Source organism: Tiliqua scincoides, chromosome 1, assembly GCF_035046505.1.
Source record: "Tiliqua scincoides isolate rTilSci1 chromosome 1, rTilSci1.hap2, whole genome shotgun sequence".
Classification (NCBI taxonomy): Eukaryota; Metazoa; Chordata; class Lepidosauria; order Squamata; family Scincidae; genus Tiliqua; species Tiliqua scincoides.
Genome location: NC_089821.1, coordinates 86,377,397 through 86,397,917, shown reverse-complemented (window position 1 = coordinate 86,397,917; position 20,521 = coordinate 86,377,397). Strand labels below are relative to the sequence as shown.

Genomic DNA, 20,521 nt, shown 5'->3' with positions numbered 1-20,521 from the left:
CTTTGGTGTTCTAGCCCACAAAGCAACAAACAAAATAAGTTCAGAAGTGCATAGATAAATGCATAGATGCTGCTTACACAATGAAGCTAACTCATATGCTGTGAGGTGAAGAATTTTTTTTATTCTGGCAAGCCTCCTTTGCCTTTAATAAACATGTAACAAGCAGAAATTGAGCTAATGAAGCTTTTCCCAGCATGCAGCTCAGAAACATTCTCTACTAAATTTCTGTTTATTGCTAGGCTGTGCAAAGTACAAAAACCCTATGGGGGGGAGGGACAGGAAAGGATGGGACTTGCAAACTCTAGCTGATGAGAGAGCCCCACTTCAGCTTCTTAGTTGATCTGAGGTAGGGGTTTCTGGGCCTTGAATATGCCTTGGGATGCTATTGCTCCTGCTCTTACAGTTGCTTCCATGCTGAAAAGTCTTGAGTGTTCTGCCCATGTGGGTTACTGTAAAAGCCACCATTAGCAAACATGCAGGTGGTTCACCTCCCAATGAGTTTGCCAAAGTCAGCAAATGTAATTCCTTAATCACATTTTTTTCTTGAAGAGCGTGTCTGAAGAAATGATTACTATTTTTTCATGTTTTTGTGTGAGAAAATGTCAGGAAGGTATGTGGGATGGGGAACAGTTACAGTCTGACTTTAGCAAAAACAGTGACTTCCCTGTTCAGATAGTATTTAAACCAATGTAAATAATTGTAATGCATGACTAATAGATGTTAAAACCAAACAGAGATCAGTGTTTGAAAGTGATCTAATTTTTTCATGCTGCATTTAGAAGATAGGAATTCTTTGGGGAGACATCTGCTAGTGAGTTGTATATTTCAACTGCTGTGTTGAACTACAGGCTAAAAAGGAACATTAATGTGATTCTAGGTATGTAACTAAAGAGGATATCGCCAAAGCATCACTAAAGAAAGTTGATAACAGCGGAGGCAGTGTTCGTGTAGTTAGCAAAGACCCTACAGTTGCCTTGAAAACCCATGCTGCTTCTGCCAGAGAACAAGACAAACATCCTATAAAGTAAGTTTAGCTGTGCCACTGTTTATGCCAGCAGTTCTGTGACCTCTTCTTTTAGATTTTCAACTTGCTGAAATGAACAAAAACAATCATCTTCTAACACCTTAACAACTAATCAGCTATAAACGACAATCCTTAAGTTGCACCAGTTTCTAAGCTCCTTGTTCTCAAACTGTTGGCAGCATTTGATAGCTGGGTAGATTTTGTCAATGAGAGAAACTGTACAAGAAAGTGTGGTGTGTGGGATTTAAGCACATGAGTTACTCCATTTTAAATATACTCAAACAGAATTTCCTACTGCTGCCTTTCATTATAATATAAAGAGTGCTAGTGTTCTCTCTCTCTCTCTCATAAGAGGTTCCTCAAAAGAAGTAATTCAAATGAAAATTGCTCTTGAATAGTTTTGTTCACGTTTTTATCCACTGTATTAGTACTTCTAGTTGTGATCCATCTTGAACATATGGAAGTTGGAATAGAAATCTTTTAAATAAATACTGCAGAAACATGCAAAATTTGACAACTCAAACTAAGCATGTGCATGTGAGACCTTGAAGCAGCTGACAAACTGAGCTATTCCACCTGCTCTTTGGTGTGAGTGAAGAAGCGCCTTGGCTGCCCTTCATGTGAGAGATGAAGGAGCTGCTTGTCAGCCTGCGTGGGAGGCACTGGAGGCCAGAAGTGATACCAGACCAGAAAGATCCATCTGAAATGTTGTGTGGTTCTTGCAAGACAGAACCTTTCTATGACTGTAAAAATCCCCTCTGGGATTTAGAAACAGCCTGCCTATGTAAACCGCCTTGAATAAAGTCAGAGAAGTAATCCAATGACCAGAAAGGCAGTATATAAATACCCAGTTGTTGTTGTTGTTGTTAGTATTGTTATTGTTATTATTATTATTTAATACATTTGTTTAAATTTCTACCCTGCATTTCCATCAAATCTCCCCACCCCAACAAACCACCACTGGGCAATCCAATTCTAAGCTGCCCCACACCCAGAGGAGCAGTGGTGCCAAAATGGCCCAGCACCGGCTCTGCTTACTCTGAGGGTGCCATAAATGGGTTTTACAGCACATTTATGACACCCAGTGTCAGCCCACATTGGCTCAAGCCCTTAGTCCTTTGGCAGAACAGAGTGTGATTTCCTTCAGTTCTGCAGCTTACAGGCAGAGTAATTTCTGACAGGAAGAGTGAAAGTAAGCTTCCTGTAACTGCTTCTTTGGCTAGGGACCAGTCTTGTCTCCTCCTTGGGTATTTTCATGCATGCAAGAAAAATGTGTATCTTGAAAAAGTTATGATTTCAAAAGCCCTTCAGTGTAAGGCAGCAGTTCCCAACTTACCTGTGATGTGTCACCTTTTCCTGACTGTGCCTGTTGAGGAACCTGGAAGTAAGTGCTGATGATGTGCAACACAATGATGTCATTGGCACATGTTTCTGGATCATAGCTAGGAAAGCACTTGAAAATTGGTGTAAAAATGGTCAGGAAGGAAGGGTGGACCCAAAACACATCACACAGGGTCCTTGGCTAACAGAGCAGAGCCTCTGCTCTGCGACCTGTTGCACTCGTGCTGCCAAACAGCTTGGCCAGCATGCAGCCCATGACACCACTGGAGACCCATTATAACACACAATTAGGGAAACTTCTGGTATAAGGACGTAGATTTACCTTTTGAGTCTGTATGTATGTAAGTATGTATGAAAAATGATATTCAGGGAATTGTCAAGAATCTGCCTGTTTTATTACAGGTTGACTTCAGAAGATGGGAATTGGCCAGTTCAGGATACAGACTCCAAGCAGGCTGATACTACTGAGGATTCCTTAGGCAAAGGCTATTTGCAGGCTGTAGATCAAGAAGGAAATCCACTTTGCCTCAGATGCCAAAAACCAACAGTCCAGCCAGACAAAATGTCCATAGCTACTGCTTGGGATACACGGTTTTGTTCATATAAATGCCAGGATGACTTCTTGATCCGCTCTAGTCAGAGTTACTTAAGAACAAAAGTATTTGAAACAGAACATGGGGTATGTCAGATGTGTGGTCTGAATGCCCATGAGCTCTATCTCTGTGTCAGAGATGCTTCAAAGAATCAACGTAAAAGTCTCCTAGAGAATTCGTGGATGTCCAAGCTTCCTTTGGCACAGGTAAGATTAGGCTATAAATATCATTAGGCATTTCATGTGCTGGTTTTAGATTAACATGACCCAGGTTCAAATTCCCACTTAGCCATGATCTTCACTGGGTGACTTTAGGCCAGTCACCAACACCTATCCTGCCTCATAGGGTGATTGTGAGGACAAAGGGGTAGGAGAGTGCCATGTGCATTACCCTAAGTTCTTTGGAAGAAACATGCTATGTATGGAAGAAGGGTGGTATATAAAGAGATAATTCTATGTGACAGCCAGATGAAATATAAAATTCCATTTAGGCATAGAGCATTAGTGTCCAGATGGTAGTTTGCCAGGAACTTATGTTGTCTGCATACTTGAGGGTGGTGCTGTGGAATCTTGGTCATGCTGCTTTCAATTAGGACTTTTGCTGTCTGTATTTACTTTGAAGTTATATTTTATCTTAACTTGATACATAGTCTTGAAAACTGCTAAGTATCTGAACTAAGAATCCAAAATTGTGGGCCGCTATTTTGACTGCAGATAAAGTAAACTGTTCACTCTGTCAAATCAATGACAAGGCCTAAATAAATAAAATAAAAAATTTGACATTATGCTTTATAATATAATTGACAGGATGCTTAACATCCAGCTTTATTACTTTTAGCTGTCTCTTTAATAGGAGAGAACTGATGCATCTGTATTTAGCTTTATTCTGAACATCTCCATACCTGAAACTGTACAAGTTTTAATTAATTGGCCTAACAGCAAGTTTACTTCTGGCCTGCTTAATGACATTCTTGTGCTCTTAACCTACTTATAATTGGGTGGATAGTTTCATGTTTGTAATTCTGAAGGACTAGGGGCTGACTCCTTAAACCAACTGGATAATCAGACTGTTGAAGAAAATGGTGGTGAACAGCAAAACTTTAGTAGCTCATCCTCTGATATTGTATCTAATTGCAGTTAAATGAAATTATATTGAACCCAACTGAAGGTCACTTCTGGCAAGTGGATCATATCAAGCCTGTTTATAGTGGAGGAGGACAGTGTTCTCTAGAAAACTTACAAACACTGTGTACAGTTTGTCACAAAGAGGTGAGTAAACTAAACACATTGGTGAGACCCAGAAATTAGTGCAAGGACCTCTGGTCCTGTGTATCCAATTTCTCTGTTGAGCACTGGTCAACTGCTAAGACACAAGGGGTCCAATTTGAGGCCAAAACAAGGGCATAATGCCAGCAGCAAGAAAGGATTTTGAAAATAACTGTATGTTGCCTGATCTGAGTCTTGCTCCCCATAGCTCATTAACACAAGAGGGTACCATCTTTTCAAAGACCAGCTTATAGTGATAACTTAAGGGTGGCAAGCTCTTAAGCCACCACAAGATCCTAATTGTGTATGTGTAATGTGGAAAACTGATTTATGCCTGTTCTATTATTCCTTTTCAGAGAACTGCAAAGCAAGCTAAAGAGAGAAGCCAAATGAAGAGACAAGATGTGGCTTCAAAATACAGCTCTGATATTACCAAATTTTTTGTGAAGTTATAAAATTGCATAATACCAAGTTGTGTGTACATTGAACAGATTGACACAGATCATGCACTTTGAGAGACTCTCTGGATGAAAGAATACTATTAAACTTCTTCATAGCTTTTATTATGTCAGATATGAATATGTCAGGCAATACTAGAAAAGTGGATTGATAACCTTAAGTCACACAGCTTAGCTTTAGCTTCTTAATGTTCAAGTATTTCAAACAATTTGCTGTTACACTTAAGTTGCCATTGTCCTGTATATATTAAATGCCATTTTGGCTTTAAACGTCTTTCTTGTAACTCTTATTCTACTCAGCCCAATCAGTTGCATACTTGCTGTAGACCGCAACAGGGCAAAAGCCCCAGGCACCAGCCACTAGGACCCATGGAAGCCTCTGAGGCTCCCAACGAGGGTGCGAACTGTGCTTCCAGAAAACCAGAACTACAGGTTATAGCGTCAGGGAACCTCACAGAGGCTTCCCCGACGTGGGCAGAGGCACATTTCTGCGCAGGGGGCGCCATCACGGAGCTTTGCCCCTGGCAAGGTGGTTGCAGGAGTCTGCGGCTGAGCCCAATCATATGCATGTTTACTCAGAAGTAAGTCCTATTAGAGTCAATAGGGCTTATTCCCAGGTAAGTGGGGATAGGATTGTGGCCTCAGTGAAAATTTTTTATTTTGGCATTAGGTTTTTCTATAATAAAACACTAAAGATGGTATAGAAGTTTGAGAATTAAGAACATGAGCAAAAAGGGGAAGAACATTTCATTTTTATTTAGAACTGCCCCTGCCTAAGCCTAAAGAAGACACTCGTGGTACACACAAGGAAATTTGTTTTGCGGAGCAGCAGTACTACAGCATATCAAATCCAGCTCCAAAAATAACAAGACTATAGTAGTGCTCAGTCCCCTCCTGATTGCAACCAAGAAAGAGCAGCAGCTTGGACTAAACCTATAGGGGATAATTACCTCTAGTTGTAAAACAGTAGCAAAAGCCCAAAGCTTTTTACAAAGTAGAAGCTGCTGAACAGCTTTGTATTAAAGTTCATAGTGAACAAGGAAGTTTAAGCATGAAGGACTTAACACATTGCCATTAAGAACAGTCCCCTTTTCATGAGACATTCAATACAAATAAGATGCTAAAAACACACATAGAACCACTGTATTAATTGCTTGTATGTGTATTGAAAAGATTTTCATGTATGATTCTGAGAAACAGAAGACAAGGGTTTCCAGCTTTAGTAAAGTTCATCCTATAATGAAAATGCTGGTGGAAGTATATGAAAATTTTTATTCACATAAAGAGAATTTAAATCTTGGTCCAGCTTCTTAGTTATTTTAGGTTTAATACAGCTTTAACCCACTTACTGTGGCATTTTACACAATGCACAGCTTTGAAGCATAAAAACATAATGGCATAAGCTTTTATGCCAGATGGAACTATTACAGAACTGTATTATTACCCCTGTGAACAAAGCACTTGACATATGAGTGGCAACTGAAAATCAGTAACCGTGAACCACATTTCCCACAGAAGCACTTATATGAAGTCCTGTATAACAGCTACAGATAGAAGGAACTGCTCCCACTCTATAACCATCTCATTCAAATATTAGCAATAGGCATTGTCCATGCTACTTGTCTTTTGAAGACATTCGTCTGGATCACTACTTACACTAGAATTATCTCAAGATCTTTTACTTCACTAGAATAAAATGCAAGGTCAATGGACTTGATAGTGATATCAGAAGAACGTTGTATCAGATGAGAATGCACCAGCAAGTCGGAAGTCCTCTTTTGTAAGAACACTGTACATTCGCTGAGGCAAAGATTTAGAGTAAGGGGCAGGCCGTGGAATAGTTGTACGTAAAATAACTTCACGTCCTGCTGGGGGTGGGAAATCTGCAGCTGCTCCAGCATTCAAACGTTTCTCATCTAAAGAACCAGACCTCTTTAGTTCTTCATCGAGCGGCATCATTGTGGCAACCTAAACAAAATCCAGAAGGCTTATTAGTAACTCATGCTTGCTTCATTTGTATTTTTACATGGGAGAACTGACTGGCATTTGAGACATGTAGTGAGACTTGACCTTTTACTAACAGTGCAACACAGATTTTATATATATCCATACCCAAGGGACTATCAAATGAGCATGATGATGGTAGAACAATGGTCACTGGCTTTCTGATCTGAGGTAGACAGGGAAGAGGTAGAGGAGGAGGCAGCACACATTCCTGCATTTTATGGAGTTACATCTAAGAAGTGGGAACACAGCAATGTTCCCACATGGCATCTTTCCCATCCCCTTCTTCCTCCTTCACTCCTGGGAGTTGGGAAGCTGTCAAAACAACACATGTTGAGGCAAATGGGAGAGAAAGTACCCCCCCCTCCAATTGAGTAGAGGCATCTTTCAGATCCAAAGTTCCACTTCTGGAAGGTACCTTCACCAATTTTCAGGCTTTGGCCCCTGTAGTTCCCTTAAGTTTCATCCCAAACTGAGGATCTCACTAATAAGTTTCTCAGGGCTGCATGGAGTGAAAAGGGTAAAGAAACTTTACAAAAATGAACTCAATCTAAAGGTTACTGAACTTCTACAACACTGACTAGTGCTTTTACAAAAGCATCAATACACAGTACTATGGGTCCACACAAACAAGATGGCATTTCTGTCAAGTATCAACAGCAGGCCTTGACCCATTTCATACTGGTCTCCAAAGGAAAAAAAAAATCAAACATATTGCAACACAAATTCCACCCCAAGGCAAACTTAGGCTTAAAGCATTTTGTTCTAATACAGCATTGTTTAAACCAGGGGTGTCCAAACATTTTGGCAGGAGGGCCACATCATAAATGAATTTATTAGAGATGGAACTTATATGAATGAATGAAAGTCTTGCAGTAGCTCAAGGCCTAGAAAAGGCCTTGCACAAAGAAAGGGCAGCCTTTACTGCTGCATGACAGATGTGAAACAGCAAGCAGTGGAGGGAGCCCTAATCCCACAGCTCAGGTGAGAGGTCATCGGGCCAGCATGGGCTCCAGCAAATCTCGGGAGGGCCAGAGACTCATTGGCGACTGGGGGCTGCCTGAGGGCCTGATTGGGAACCCCTGAGGGCCGCAAGTGGCCCCCAGGCCGGGGTATGGGCACCCCTGTTTAAACTATGGGTTGTGACCTGATTGTTGGTGGGTTGTGAAGCTGAAACTGACAAACAAAAAACAAAAGGAAAATGCATGGAGCCCTCTGGAAAGTGAAACTGAGCCACACTTTGTGAGTAGACAAACATGCCTTGGTCCTTTGTGAAGGGCAGGCTGAGAGGAATCCAACACAACCAGAATGGTTCCAATCTGATGACTGCAGCTCCCCAAAAACATTGGAGAAGGAAGTCCCTCCCTCCAAGCTGACAAATGTATTGAGCCTATAGAAAGCGAAACTAAGCTACATGTTCGCATTTACACATGAGTAAGCCAACATGCCTTGGCTGTGTTGAAGAGCAGGTGAAGGGGAATGCAAGACCATCAGGATGGTCCTGATTTAATAAATATGGAACTCAACAAATTCTCCAGAAGTCATTCCCACCCCCCACCCCCCGCCCCAAAAAGTATAAAAACAGAGGCTTCAGCTGGTAAGGTGAATTTTTTTCTTTTTTAGTCTTTCAGAGCTAGGTGAGTCCTAACAGTTTGCCATTTTAAAAAGTGGATTCCAGTGGTTTGGGAATCACTGCCTTATTGGAAAGGGTTGCTGTCTTTTCCCATATCCTCTCCTTGCCTCAGTGGAGCCTCATTTCCTCTCCTCATCACTCTGGGATTTTAATGGTGTTAACAAAGAAGTTTTGTAGTCCAAAAACACAAAAATGTTTGATTTAAAGCTGATTTTGTCCCAAATCACACTGAACTGGGCACTGGATAGGGCTGAAAATCTTACTGATTGAGATTATTGCAGGCAGACTACAGCGAGAATTCACTTGGTGAAATAGGGTTGGCTCCCCTTATTTATTTGTTTTACTTTAATACTGATAATTTATTTTGATTTATTTAATTATTTATAGCCCACCTATTTAAGGAAAATGGTGCAATTTCAGTGCTTGCCACAGGCACTTTCATTGCAGGCTGCATACTGAGGAAAGCACTTCCTGCTTGATGATGTCACTTCCGACCACGGCATCACTTCCAATGGGTCCTGGATAGATTGTCATTCTGAAAAGTGGGTCCTGGTGCAATAAGTTTGAGAGCCACTGTTCTAATAAATCAGACCATTAATCTTTCTAAGTCTACATCCACTTACTCTGTGCTTCCCAAACTTTTTTGCATAGGGATCCAATTTAAAAACCATCTATCATGACCCACTAGACTAGCGTTCACCAAACATGGCCCACAGGTCAGATCCGGCATAGTGCTGCATCCCTCCCCTATGTTAGCAGCGATTACTGTTTTGCTGCACTGCTCACACAAAGCTCCCCCAATTACTGTAATGACTCAAGGCAGTCGGGTCTACCCAGAAACATTAAGAGCAGGTCCGAACAGGGACTGCTTTTTCCATGCACAGCAGTTGTCAGTTTTACAACCACTGCACTAGAAAAAAAGAGGTTTAGAAAAAAGGTTTAATTAACTAATTAACTAATTAATTAATTAATTGGGTCTTGTGCACCTGAGAGACCTCCCACATAGTATGCGTGTGTAGACATTTGTTACACTCTGTAGAAATGCAGTTCAAGGACTGTTCCATCAAACCTTTACAGTTATTCCAGGGTACCCAGAAGACTGAAGGCTAGAGAGCAAGATGTACAATTAGGGGCTTCTAGGCCAAACAAAAGGCTGAAACTAGGTTCACTTACTAGAGAAAATCAGAAAAATGTGACATTTTAAAATAGGGGCATGAAGATTACTTCATATCACAGGTTAGCATTCCACTGGACAAGGGTATCTGCAAAGCTTTTTTAATGTTTCAAAAACTTTTCGCAACCCACCAAAAACTGGCTCGCAACCCAATGGTTGCGACCCATAGTTTGGGAAACACTGCTTTAACCAGAAGTGGTCCTTCCTAATCCTGCTACTTGAGGTAGCTGAGACCCAAGCTTAGGAGCTCATGCATACAAAGCATGTGCTCTACAAGGAAACTAAGCTCCCTCCTTACTACAAACTAACCATCCCCAAGATCTGCTGTCTTAATTTACACAAAACCCTCGGTCCAGAATGAGGGAAGTATTCTGAAGCCATCCCTCTTTCGAAGTGATTGGACAACTACTTGACAACTATTTCACAAGATAAAGTGCTCATTTAACCAGGTTCATCACAAAACAGGATTGGATCCCAAGGTACATTTCGGGAACAGAAGAGCCCTTGTGCAAGGTGCCCCCCATTTATACAGATTCCCCCCACCTCAAGCTGCAGCATCCTGCTCCCTATACCTGTGGGTTCCCCAGCCCTCAAGAGCAAAGTTTTAAGGGGCTGTGGTGCAGAGGAGAGTGTGAAAAGGTCCACTTGTATGAGCAAAGACTGTTCATACTTCTCTGGATCCTGTTCATACTTCTCCAATCCAATACCTCTAACACTAAAGCAGCAAATGTCACTTTCAGCTATGAATGTGGAACCAGTGTTTTTATAACAGTTGCATAGTTTGATATGTTGGGGAAAGAGGCATGGTCTGGTGGTTGAGCTGACTGTTGCCCAAAAGATACTAAGCAGGAGCAGTCCGGGTTGAAAATTGGGTGAGACTGGAAGATGAGAGGAAAAAAAAAAAAGCTGACAAGCTGTTGTGAGAAGACAGAGCCAGAAGGAGTGGCTGTTGTGACCTATGACTGTGAAAGAGTGATGGACTCACAAGCAATGCCACAAGATTGTGGAATCCAGAATGCAAAGGAGTATAGAGTCAGCTTCCAAGCAAGACTGATTAACATCTTGGCCAACCTGAAGTTGCTCCTGTAGGAAGCTCAGATTTGAGCACCCCCATGAAAGATTCCACCTGAACAATTCTTGTAAAAACTCATTTTAAATATAGCTTGCCTATGTGAACTGCCTTGAGTTGGTAAGTCTCACAATGAGTCTGTAAGTTTCACAATGTGTTGTGAGTCTGTGAGAAAGGCAGTATACAAATGCTGTGGTTGGTTGTGGAATGTCTTTACAATATGCTTGGTCCTCAGTCAAAAAATTCACACACATTCACACCATGTCTGAAGATGTCATAAGGACCCAGTATATTTCCAACAAGACAACTCTGCAATAGGCATTCAAACTTCAAAAACACTGTTTCTAACCCACCAGATGTCCATTTTAAGATTCAGTTTTTCAATTATAATCTCCACAACCTACTGGTTTCAAAACTAGCAAATTAAAAATCTTGATAGAAATTGGAAACATGAAACTGTTTTAATGGTCTGAGTATGCAAATGGGACAGTAGTCGTGGTCAATTAAGCTGTTGTGCCACTAAAGCATTCACTTCTATGCATCTACATGAAGTTAGGCAGATGACTAGAAAATTAGGGAAAAATCCAGTTACCTCCTCAGAAGACTCAGTCAGCTGGATAAGGGAGAGAACCAGTGATAAAAGATAGAAAGAAAGGCAAGTCAGAAATGACTCACATTGGGGTTAGACACTCTGCTTTAAAGGAAGCATGCCCTGCATTCAGGAATAGGCTGCAGTTGAGGGAGATACTAAGACATACACGCAGAACACCACAAATGTAAAACACACTGATACAATTAGTACAGATAACTCAAAGTCATGTTAAGCAATACAGCAGTACATCCAATTTTTTTCTGTTGAACAGATGTAACTTTATATAGTACAAGCACAGCTTCCATTGGGCACAGTAACTCCATCAGCTCCATTCATTTAAAAAGAAGAGGCAGCCAATACACATTTGTATTCCTTTGCAAAAGAGGTACTGCCACCACTAAAATGAACAGGGCAGCTCAAATGTGTGCACATGAGCACTACAGCTCGCAATAAAGAAAAAACAAAATTTTGCCATTTTATGCTCTTAAACTGGCCAATCTGTCACGCTTAAAATGACAGGTTGTCTACGATTTTATTTTATCATGTAAAGCACCTGAGAAAATGACTATTAGCAAACACAGATGTGTTCCAAGAAGGAGCTTTTTGTTTTTAGATGCATCTCAATAACCAAGCTTTCACAGTACAGTCCTGACTCACTACTGCACTAAAAATCTGCACATAGTAATACAAGTCAGCATAATTAAGTCAGCCTAAACCTGTTGGGTCCTAAAACTAGGACAAAGTTTATTTCATGTAATAAAGTTCTGAATTAAAACAAGAACACCTAGTATAAAGGCTGCTAGTTGAATACTGACTATAAAAAAAAGAGTACAGTACCATCCATCAACTAAACATTGTTCTCTAAGTGACAAGGGGAAGCCAATCAACCAAAAAGGAAACATGGCTACATTTCCCTGGTTTTTCTGTCTCTCTTTCACACTTACACACACACACACACACACACACAACACACACAGACCCCGCCTCTCACTCCTACAAGCGGCAAAACTGTGTTATTTCATGCGTAGTTACTGATTAAAATTGCTTCATTTTATAATGTGTCTGGTTTCAGAGTCACATGGTGTTTTTTTTATTTTTAAATACATATGAAGAGTGTGTACGCTTTCCTGATTCTAATCAAGTTTAACACAGGTACGGAGCAACTGAGTTACAATCCCTTGAGAGCTTTTTCCCATGTGGAACTGTTCCATGGTGATTCCTGCTACCAAAAATTTAAGATTGGAATAAAACAACTCTGTGTGTAGTTGAGTTTTCCTGTCCCTGTTCCTGCTGAAACCTATATGACCCTGAAAAGTTTCTGGAATCAGACCTAGAAAAGTGCAAAATACCATTCTGAGCATGCAACTGCTTCTAGCCATGGAGTGCCACAGCACAGAAAGGTTGGGATATAATCCATAGTATCACAGGGAACTGCAAAGGGAGAGGAATCTAAAGCTCTTCATGCACCAGTGAAAGTGCTTTCTGCTCATGCAAGGAGCACTTTTAATCTAATCATGAATCATAAATACAATAAATACACAGTGGACTCCCACTTTACAATGGCTTCACCTTATGATCAATTCACTTGACAACGAACTCTCCACAGGAAAACAAAGTTCATTACACATTAAGTTATTCACTTTATAATGGGCTCACCACAGTCTCCAACAAGACCTTGTGGGTGACACATAAGCCAATCAGTGATGTGAATGCAAGTATTTGGAAGCATCATAAGTAGCTTTTTTAACATCACAGCTGTGTGTACGGAGGGAAGAATATAGTCGATGCAAATGCAAGCCTTCTAGCATCCCAGCCAGTAGCTTTGTTCTCTAGCAGCACTTTCAGTTTCCAAGGTCTTGGAACAAATTACCCCAAAACAATGTGTTACTGAGTTCACATTACAATATTTTCACAACACAACGGTATTTTCAGAACAGATTACCACTGTAAAGTGGGAGTCCACTGTACATACACCAAGTCTCCTACCTAAATACAAGCTAGGTTCCCAGGGCCTGTATTTAAACTGAAACATCCAGCCTTTGCCAGCCTAGCTCTATCATGCCTACACAAAGCACCACCGAAGGATATATTGCAGCTGCGTAAAAGCAGCAACACAGCCATCCATAACTCAGGGAGCCAAGGTATTCAGAAATTTGTAGGCTTGGATTTGACTTATTATTTCACATTGCTTTCTGAACTACCTCCCCACCATTGTAGCTAATGAACATGTACCACTCTCTCCTGTCTACTCACACACACACACTGTTTTTCTTCTTCTGTCACACTCCCTTTCTTATGCCCGCTTGGGCCTGTTCTTGAACCCCGCTTGCTACTTCCCTAAGCTCTTTCTATCTGGACCCCTCCTGGGATCCCAGATGCTAAATTAATGGCATATGATTTTGAGATGTACACAGCACAACACTCTAGAAGCTATTAAATGATCTGTTGAAGCATTAGACCTAAAAATCATTTACTTCTAGCCATTACAAAAAAGGAACGATTATGTTCTCGGAACCTAGCAATTGCACATTTCATCTGAATGAATTCCATTTACAACAAACAGACCATACATACATTTAACGAGCATCAACATGCCTCAATTTCTACAATTATCCCATAAAACAAACTACCATTTGTTTGGTAGCTGGAGGAACATACCAATCCATAATATGTGCTGTCATTTTTCTATTTAGCTAAAGATCTAATACAGCCAGAGTATTCTTATGCAAGAAAGCTCTCTCAAAGTCTGGTATTCAAGCATCTTTCTTAAGAAAAAACACAAAGTAATCCTCTTACATGGTCTACATTAGACATGCCTAAAAGATCCAGCTTACCCTCTGCGAATTTACAAAGAGCCTATGAATTATAGTACCAGCAGGACTTCTTGCAGCACCAATGACAGATACTTCGGGCTGTTCCAGAAAAGAGTTCACAAATCTGACAATTAAAAAAAAAAAAGGAGAGAGAACAAAGTCAGCAAAAGATGGAGAGGTAAGATCTTTGAAAGCAGATATACTGTATATTCGTTGTGGTTGGCATCCTTCAGTTTTGGAAGACTATGGTATCGCACTCTGAATGGTAGTTCTAAAACAGCATCTAGCGTGGCTGAAAAGGCCAATATACTACTGTATATTAGTACCAGAGTATTACAAGGACATTCACACAGAAAATTCTACATATTTAGTTGGGGTTAATTTATACATATATGCACATAACTTGATTATTATATAAATATGGTTTGCTGCTGACATAGGTTGTAATCCTAACCACACTTTCCTGAGAGTAAGCCCCACTGAATAAAATAGAACTTACTTCTGAGTAGACCTGGTTAGGATTGTGCCCTTAGTTATGCAAATCTGATTCAAGTGAAAAGTACTACGCATGTATAATGTACCCTCCAATATCCATGGATTTGATTTGCCATGGATGCTGGGGAAAAGCCACTTCCAGTTTGCTTGTCAAACCAGAAGTGGCTTTCTGAGGCCTGTGGGGGATTCTAACATATACCTGATTTCTAACATATACCCAAAGAGACCTTACACTCAGAAGTGCAAGTGTTTCACATAACTTAGAGCCAGATCTGTGAGGGAATTGGATACCCATAAACCTGCAAAACCTGAGCGTTCAAGTCCACCCACCTTTCTAAATCTTGACGTTCCTCCTCTTGGTCACATTTCTCTACTCCAAATTTTGCTTTCAGTGATCTTGCTCGGGCAATAGTGGCTTCCACACTCATAATCTGACCAATGATTTCCTGTGTAAAAAAGAAAACATTTTTCATATTGCCACCTGAAATTCTTTTTAGAGAGTTTTCTTTTAAAGACTTAAAAATAAGGAAAGATAAATTCCTACTTCTAATTTTTTGTCTTCGGGGTTAGGAAACCGGAGGACCTTACTGGAATGGGTGATTATCTGCTTAATTATCTTCTTTACTGAAGAAATGTCTTCCAGCAATTCTGTTGGAAAAAACATGGCAGAAATGTGCTGCAGTCCTAGCTTTACCTTTGCCCCAAACACACTGCACTGCTTATCTAGTGTTATTTACCTTCTTCCTTTACCTTCAGTACAGCTGCATGAATGACACAAGGCAGAAGATGCCTTGCAAGATCGGCTGGTTTCTGAACTGCCAAATAGTGCAGCACCTGAAGACATGATAAAAGGGTTATTTCACCACAATATTTCTGTTGTTAGTATTCTGTCAGGTTGATGCTATACCACAGACTCCAACACCTTTCCAATGAGTCCTAGCAATTCTGCATTTATAGCAGCAAAGGAGGATGCCATCTATTGAGTCAGACCTTTAGTTCACCTAGCTCTCTATTGTCAGGTACCAAGTCCAATGTTACACAAAAGACAAAAGCAACGAAATCTAAAGTGACCAAATTCTAAAAAATGCAAAAAATATTTGAGAGCAAATGTAGAGATAAACATTCTACATTTAAAAGCTATGAATATGCTAGCCTTTGGAAGGTGCTGCAAGAACAGTATCAAGCAAGTGAGGCTGTAAACCAGTGTTCTTCAACCAACCAGCCTCAGGTTTTGAATGGAAGAAGTGTCTGAGTAAAACAGATGTAAATTAAAAGAAGGAAGAAAGAGTCTTTGACCTGATAAACAAGGCCTAACAAATGAGAGTTATGAAAATGTCATGCTCAAGATATCTGCAGTTCTGAAGTGCTATCAATCCAAGTGCCTTCGGATTTGTTAACACATTTCATCAAAACTTGGTTGTGAGTCCAGAGATTATGTTTCCATATCACGAGCAAGACTACAGATATCTATAAATAACAAAGCAAATGTCCTGACTGACTCATCAATGCCCAGCCCAAACCCCTGGACCTAGAAACATGAAATTTGGGGAATATATTGCTTCCATGACATGAGGACCCACTAAGAAGGAATTTTTAGAAATTCGACCCCTAAGGGGGTGGAAAGGAGTAAAATGTGTTTTCAATGATAACATCTCTTAGGCCCAATGAGATATCGATTTGGTTTTTGCTTACAAAGGTTACCCACACAAATGCTTAAAAAGTTAATTCAGGATTTTGCCCTAATCAACCCCTAAGGGGCAATTCTAAGTTCAGGAGTGAATTATAGAACGCTTCCTATTACTTAGGCAAGGTTGGCTTTTTTTCCTGTGCTACTGTCTGAGATAGGCCTGTGACCTACATGGCAAATGAGGCCAGGTTGGCCCTTTTAACTTAATACTCTTTAAATCAGTATGGCAAGGATAAAATAACAGTATGGCTAACAGTAAAATAACAGTCATTTTAGTGTTTATCCTGAACAGTGAAATGAAGTGTATTTCTGGCTCAGTGCAAAGTTCTGCTACCCCAAGATTTTAACAAGTTTTTCTCCTGAGAACTTGTGCTATCGCCAGCCCTTGCTCTGCTTTATCCCTGTGTTCCAGTGAGAGGAGAGTTGGGGGGGGGGCACACTGGCTTGAGAGTTGTATGGCACAGTCTAGCTTCCCTCACTGAAGGCATTGCTCTGCTTCTCCCTGCATCCCAGTAGCAAAGCACCAGTATCATGCTAGTTTGGCATAACTAGAAAAGACAGAGTATAACTGGAAACCAACTACCTCATTCTTGTCAATATATTTTGAAAATCCCACAGTACAAACATCTTGCATGATTTCTTATTTTCACCTTCTCAGCCTCACGGGTGTCATCAAAGAGTCGCCTCTGTCTCCGTGCTGGAATTGGCTTTGCTGTTTCCCAGGCTTCAACCCACATGTTACTTGGAATCTTCATTCGAGCACTCAGCTCACCCTTGATGACTACAACCCCATTTTCATCCACAACTTCCTCTTCAATGTAATCCCGTGGCGAATACCATCTCACAAAATCCTCCAGGCAGCAACCAGGGTTGGCAGCCTAGGATTACAAAAAGAAACACACGTTATTTTTCTACATGTCCTTTCTGAAGAAAAACCTGTTTAGCAAACAAATGAGGCATGGGTGACTCGGGGCTGCCTACGGCATTATACTTCAGTACGGCTTTAAAAAGATGTATGAATGGGACACGGTAAAAGACTGCTTGATGTAAAAGCAGTCATCTTGAGAGAAGAGTCAGATTCTTTGCTAATCTTGGCTCCACAGGATGCAAGAATCAGGTTTGCTTCTAACTTTTTCAAGAGGAAGATTCTAATCCTTGGGTAATTTTGCAGATGATTCTATATTCTTACATTGATGAAGACAGAAATATGCTATAAATGGCCCCAAAAGCTAGGCTGTAGATCTAAGAACAGCTTCTCAGCTTCTTATTTGATAATAAGATATAGATCCCAGCATAAAAAGATATCACTACTTTTCACAATGAAAAACCCAGAAGCCTCTTCCAAGGGAAAAATCAGATCACTTCTGTCAAGAAAGGGAAGAGTAATTTGTATTTAACCCATCATAATACATATGTCTTTGTGTAAACTCATTTTCCCACGTGTAAAACAATGGATGTTTTTCAGATGAAAAAAATTGAAACCTTCTAAGATGAAGGATTTTCTTTGCCTACACATCACTCACTACATAAGTTATTTAAGTAACACTGAAAAATGCTATGGGACAATCTGTACAACCACTCAAAAATCAGAAAGGACTTTTAATAGCTAACTTCTGTGCAAGTGCTTTGAAAAGAAGTACAGACAAAATATCCTGCGTACAACTAGTTCATGGAACCCCACAAAACAAAATAATTCAGGAGAGGACATCATACACATACTTTTTCATATTATTTCCTCTAGCATTTTTTTTAAAATGACACTAAATACCTCATGAGGTTCAACCTGAGAGCCCAATCCTATCCACACTTTCCTGGGAGTAAGACCCACTGATCATAAAGGGATTTACTTCTGAGTAGACATGCACAGGATTGAGCTGTTAGTCACTATACATACTAAAATGTCAAAGCTGTTGAACTGCAAAGTCATTTAATATCTACACTAGTTTGACTTCAAGAGGACTGTTGTCTTAGTAAATGACTTGGAAAAAAGTCATAATGTCATCTTAATTTTAGGCTAATATCCACAGAACAACAACTTCTTTTGCTTTCCTTTTGAAAACATATTACCCTATTTTGCCTCCCATTACCTTGAAAGATTCCATATCCGAGAGCAAACAAGCACTCTGCATGCGAGCACGAAGATGGGCTCCCTCTGCTGATGTTCCCAGCTTAGCCAATACTTCTGATTGCTCTTCTAGCAGGTCTTCAGTCATAGGAGCTGGTTCCTGTAAGAAAGTGAGCAGGAGTTTACACAGTTGCACAATCACGTCCACTGCTACACTTACTCCCTACCACCATCTGTCCTCTTCTTTCCTATTAAACCATTCCTAGATGCATTGCTTGCCCGCTTCCTCGCTCTTATGATATCTAGGATTGTAAAATAACACTAGAAAAAGAAGAGGACAGTCCACTGCTGCAACTGTCCCCCCCCCCTTCCCCAGCATTCCAATGGCTCACTGGGGTATGGAAGCATCCACAGGACAAGATTTCTTCTGTGGAAAAAAAAATCAAAACTATGTGAAAATGTCCATATGAAATCACCCCTTCAGAACCTTTCATATAATTTGTGATAGTCAAACAATCAGAAATACTTTCAAGCTCTTATGGTCTAACCTGTGTTACTGGAACATAGAGAGGATCTCCAGGATGAAGTAAAGTCAAGTTGCCATGCTGATGTAGACGGCCTTCTGGCTTTAAGACTAGAGTCTCTTTGCTGCCTTCTTTTGCAACTCCTTTCTTGTTATTTTCTTGTCCATTTCCTTTAAGCTCTTCTGTGTCACTTAGGCATTCGAAAAATTCATCTTCACTATCACTCCATGACTCCCAAGATTTTCCTACCTCTCCTTTTTCCTTATCACTGTCTTTCTGATTGTCAATTGTTCTTCCACTGTCACCAGAGGAGCGATCAGAACAGTTTACTTTTTTCCCTTCATCTCTTGCTTTCTTTCTTTCAATGCAACAATTTAACATCTGGAAAGGAAAGCGCATTGAACATCCATCCATAATGGCTACGTTTCTGCTACATCGCACAATACAACTTATGCAAGAATACAAACCAAAAGACAGTTTCAAAACCATGTTCCTACTACTTAGATAGGCAAGTTCTTTACTATTTTTTACTGCAGGAAACCAAAACAGACAAGGAATTCTCCTTTAATACATCAATTTATTTTAGCAAAAAAGTAGATTCTCTTTCTATTAATATTATGAATATTTATATATTTTTATTTGATTTACAAAGAATACTAAAATGCTAATAAGCTATCCAAGAAATACAGTAATGGTTAGATACGTTTTACATTTCTTAGGACAACTTCTACAATGATAAAGATTAAGAATAAGGTCCATTACTTTTTTAACGACAAAACCATTATTTTGTATGTTATGTTGTGCATTTTCTAATACTCACCTGAAGCTTCTGGTGCAGTAAACAACATCTCAGATCTGGAGGACCACCCGCTAACCTAACAAGAAATTGTATTTATTGCTATGGATCAATAATGGGTTCATACTACCATTTTGATTATTTTACGAAGTACTTACTACTTCATAATAATACTACAACCACCTGCAAGACCTTGAATCACATTTTAGAAGGAAAAAAAAAACACATACAAGCATGATAATCTTCAACCAGTCTCAGGCCACAACCTAGCAATCACAATATCTGCTTGCAAATACACACAAGAGCCCCCATGCCTACTTCAAACAACTGCCCCACACTGGATTGCTCATATTTTGATCCATCACAATTTATCAATCTCGTCCATTAAACTCTCAGTGACTGAGCATATGTCATTTAAGCTCATTGAAGAACAGCTACTACTAATGTACCAAATCAGAAGGATTTCATTGACTTATATGGGACTACATAGACAGTCTGCAAGGCCACTGAGGTAGTAACAAAATTTGGCTCTCCTCTGACACTGGGTTGAATCATTGCAGCATATCTATTATCAGCTGTAACTAAATTCTACTCACTAATACAACTCACCCTGGGATAAAGAAGTTGTTTTCCCATCTATAGCGCATTTCCAAGACAAATTCCTGCCAGAGATGTGCAACTCCTTTGACTCCACCATGGTAGAAGTTTATCATACAAAGACAAACGGCCAGTTTGTAAGTTAAACTATCTGAAGGAGCAGATTTAAACTGGATGTAGAGATTCTATACAGCATAGGAGAAAAATGCAAGACAAACCATGTATGAAAAAAGATTTGCTGAAGAAATTGTTCCAAGTAAGCAACTGTGTTTAATTTTTACAAGTCACAAAATACAGCTTTACTTGGTATAGTATTTGGGTCATCTTGGCTGAATTCGATCTTTTTAGTATGCACAAATATGATAGGCAAAAAAACTACATATTCCAAGTC

At 40.0% G+C, this 20,521-nt stretch overlaps 2 protein-coding genes across 4 annotated transcripts in view; one reads left to right on the top strand and one right to left on the bottom strand.

The window, feature by feature from the left end:
- Positions 1-5,043, top strand: part of ZRANB3 (zinc finger RANBP2-type containing 3) — a 44,361-nt gene extending 39,318 nt beyond the window's left edge. For both annotated transcript variants that reach the window (XM_066611898.1, XM_066611897.1), the window contains exons 18-21: positions 878-1,024; positions 2,768-3,164; positions 4,095-4,226; positions 4,580-5,043. In XM_066611898.1, coding sequence (XP_066467995.1) covers positions 878-1,024; positions 2,768-3,164; positions 4,095-4,226; positions 4,580-4,678 — 775 coding nt within the window. In that variant the 3' untranslated portion in view covers positions 4,679-5,043. The remainder of the gene's footprint in view (positions 1-877; positions 1,025-2,767; positions 3,165-4,094; positions 4,227-4,579) is intronic.
- RAB3GAP1 (RAB3 GTPase activating protein catalytic subunit 1) overlaps positions 4,765-20,521 on the bottom strand; it is a 36,791-nt gene continuing 21,034 nt past the window's right edge. For both annotated transcript variants that reach the window (XM_066611899.1, XM_066611901.1), the window contains 10 exons: positions 20,143-20,315; positions 19,558-19,612; positions 18,762-19,118; positions 18,236-18,373; positions 16,799-17,026; positions 15,199-15,295; positions 15,006-15,109; positions 14,792-14,907; positions 13,988-14,090; positions 4,765-6,649 (listed from right to left, as the gene is read on the bottom strand). In XM_066611899.1, the coding sequence (XP_066467996.1) occupies positions 6,407-6,649; positions 13,988-14,090; positions 14,792-14,907; positions 15,006-15,109; positions 15,199-15,295; positions 16,799-17,026; positions 18,236-18,373; positions 18,762-19,118; positions 19,558-19,612; positions 20,143-20,315 (1,614 nt within the window). In that variant the 3' untranslated portion in view covers positions 4,765-6,406. The remainder of the gene's footprint in view (positions 6,650-13,987; positions 14,091-14,791; positions 14,908-15,005; positions 15,110-15,198; positions 15,296-16,798; positions 17,027-18,235; positions 18,374-18,761; positions 19,119-19,557; positions 19,613-20,142; positions 20,316-20,521) is intronic.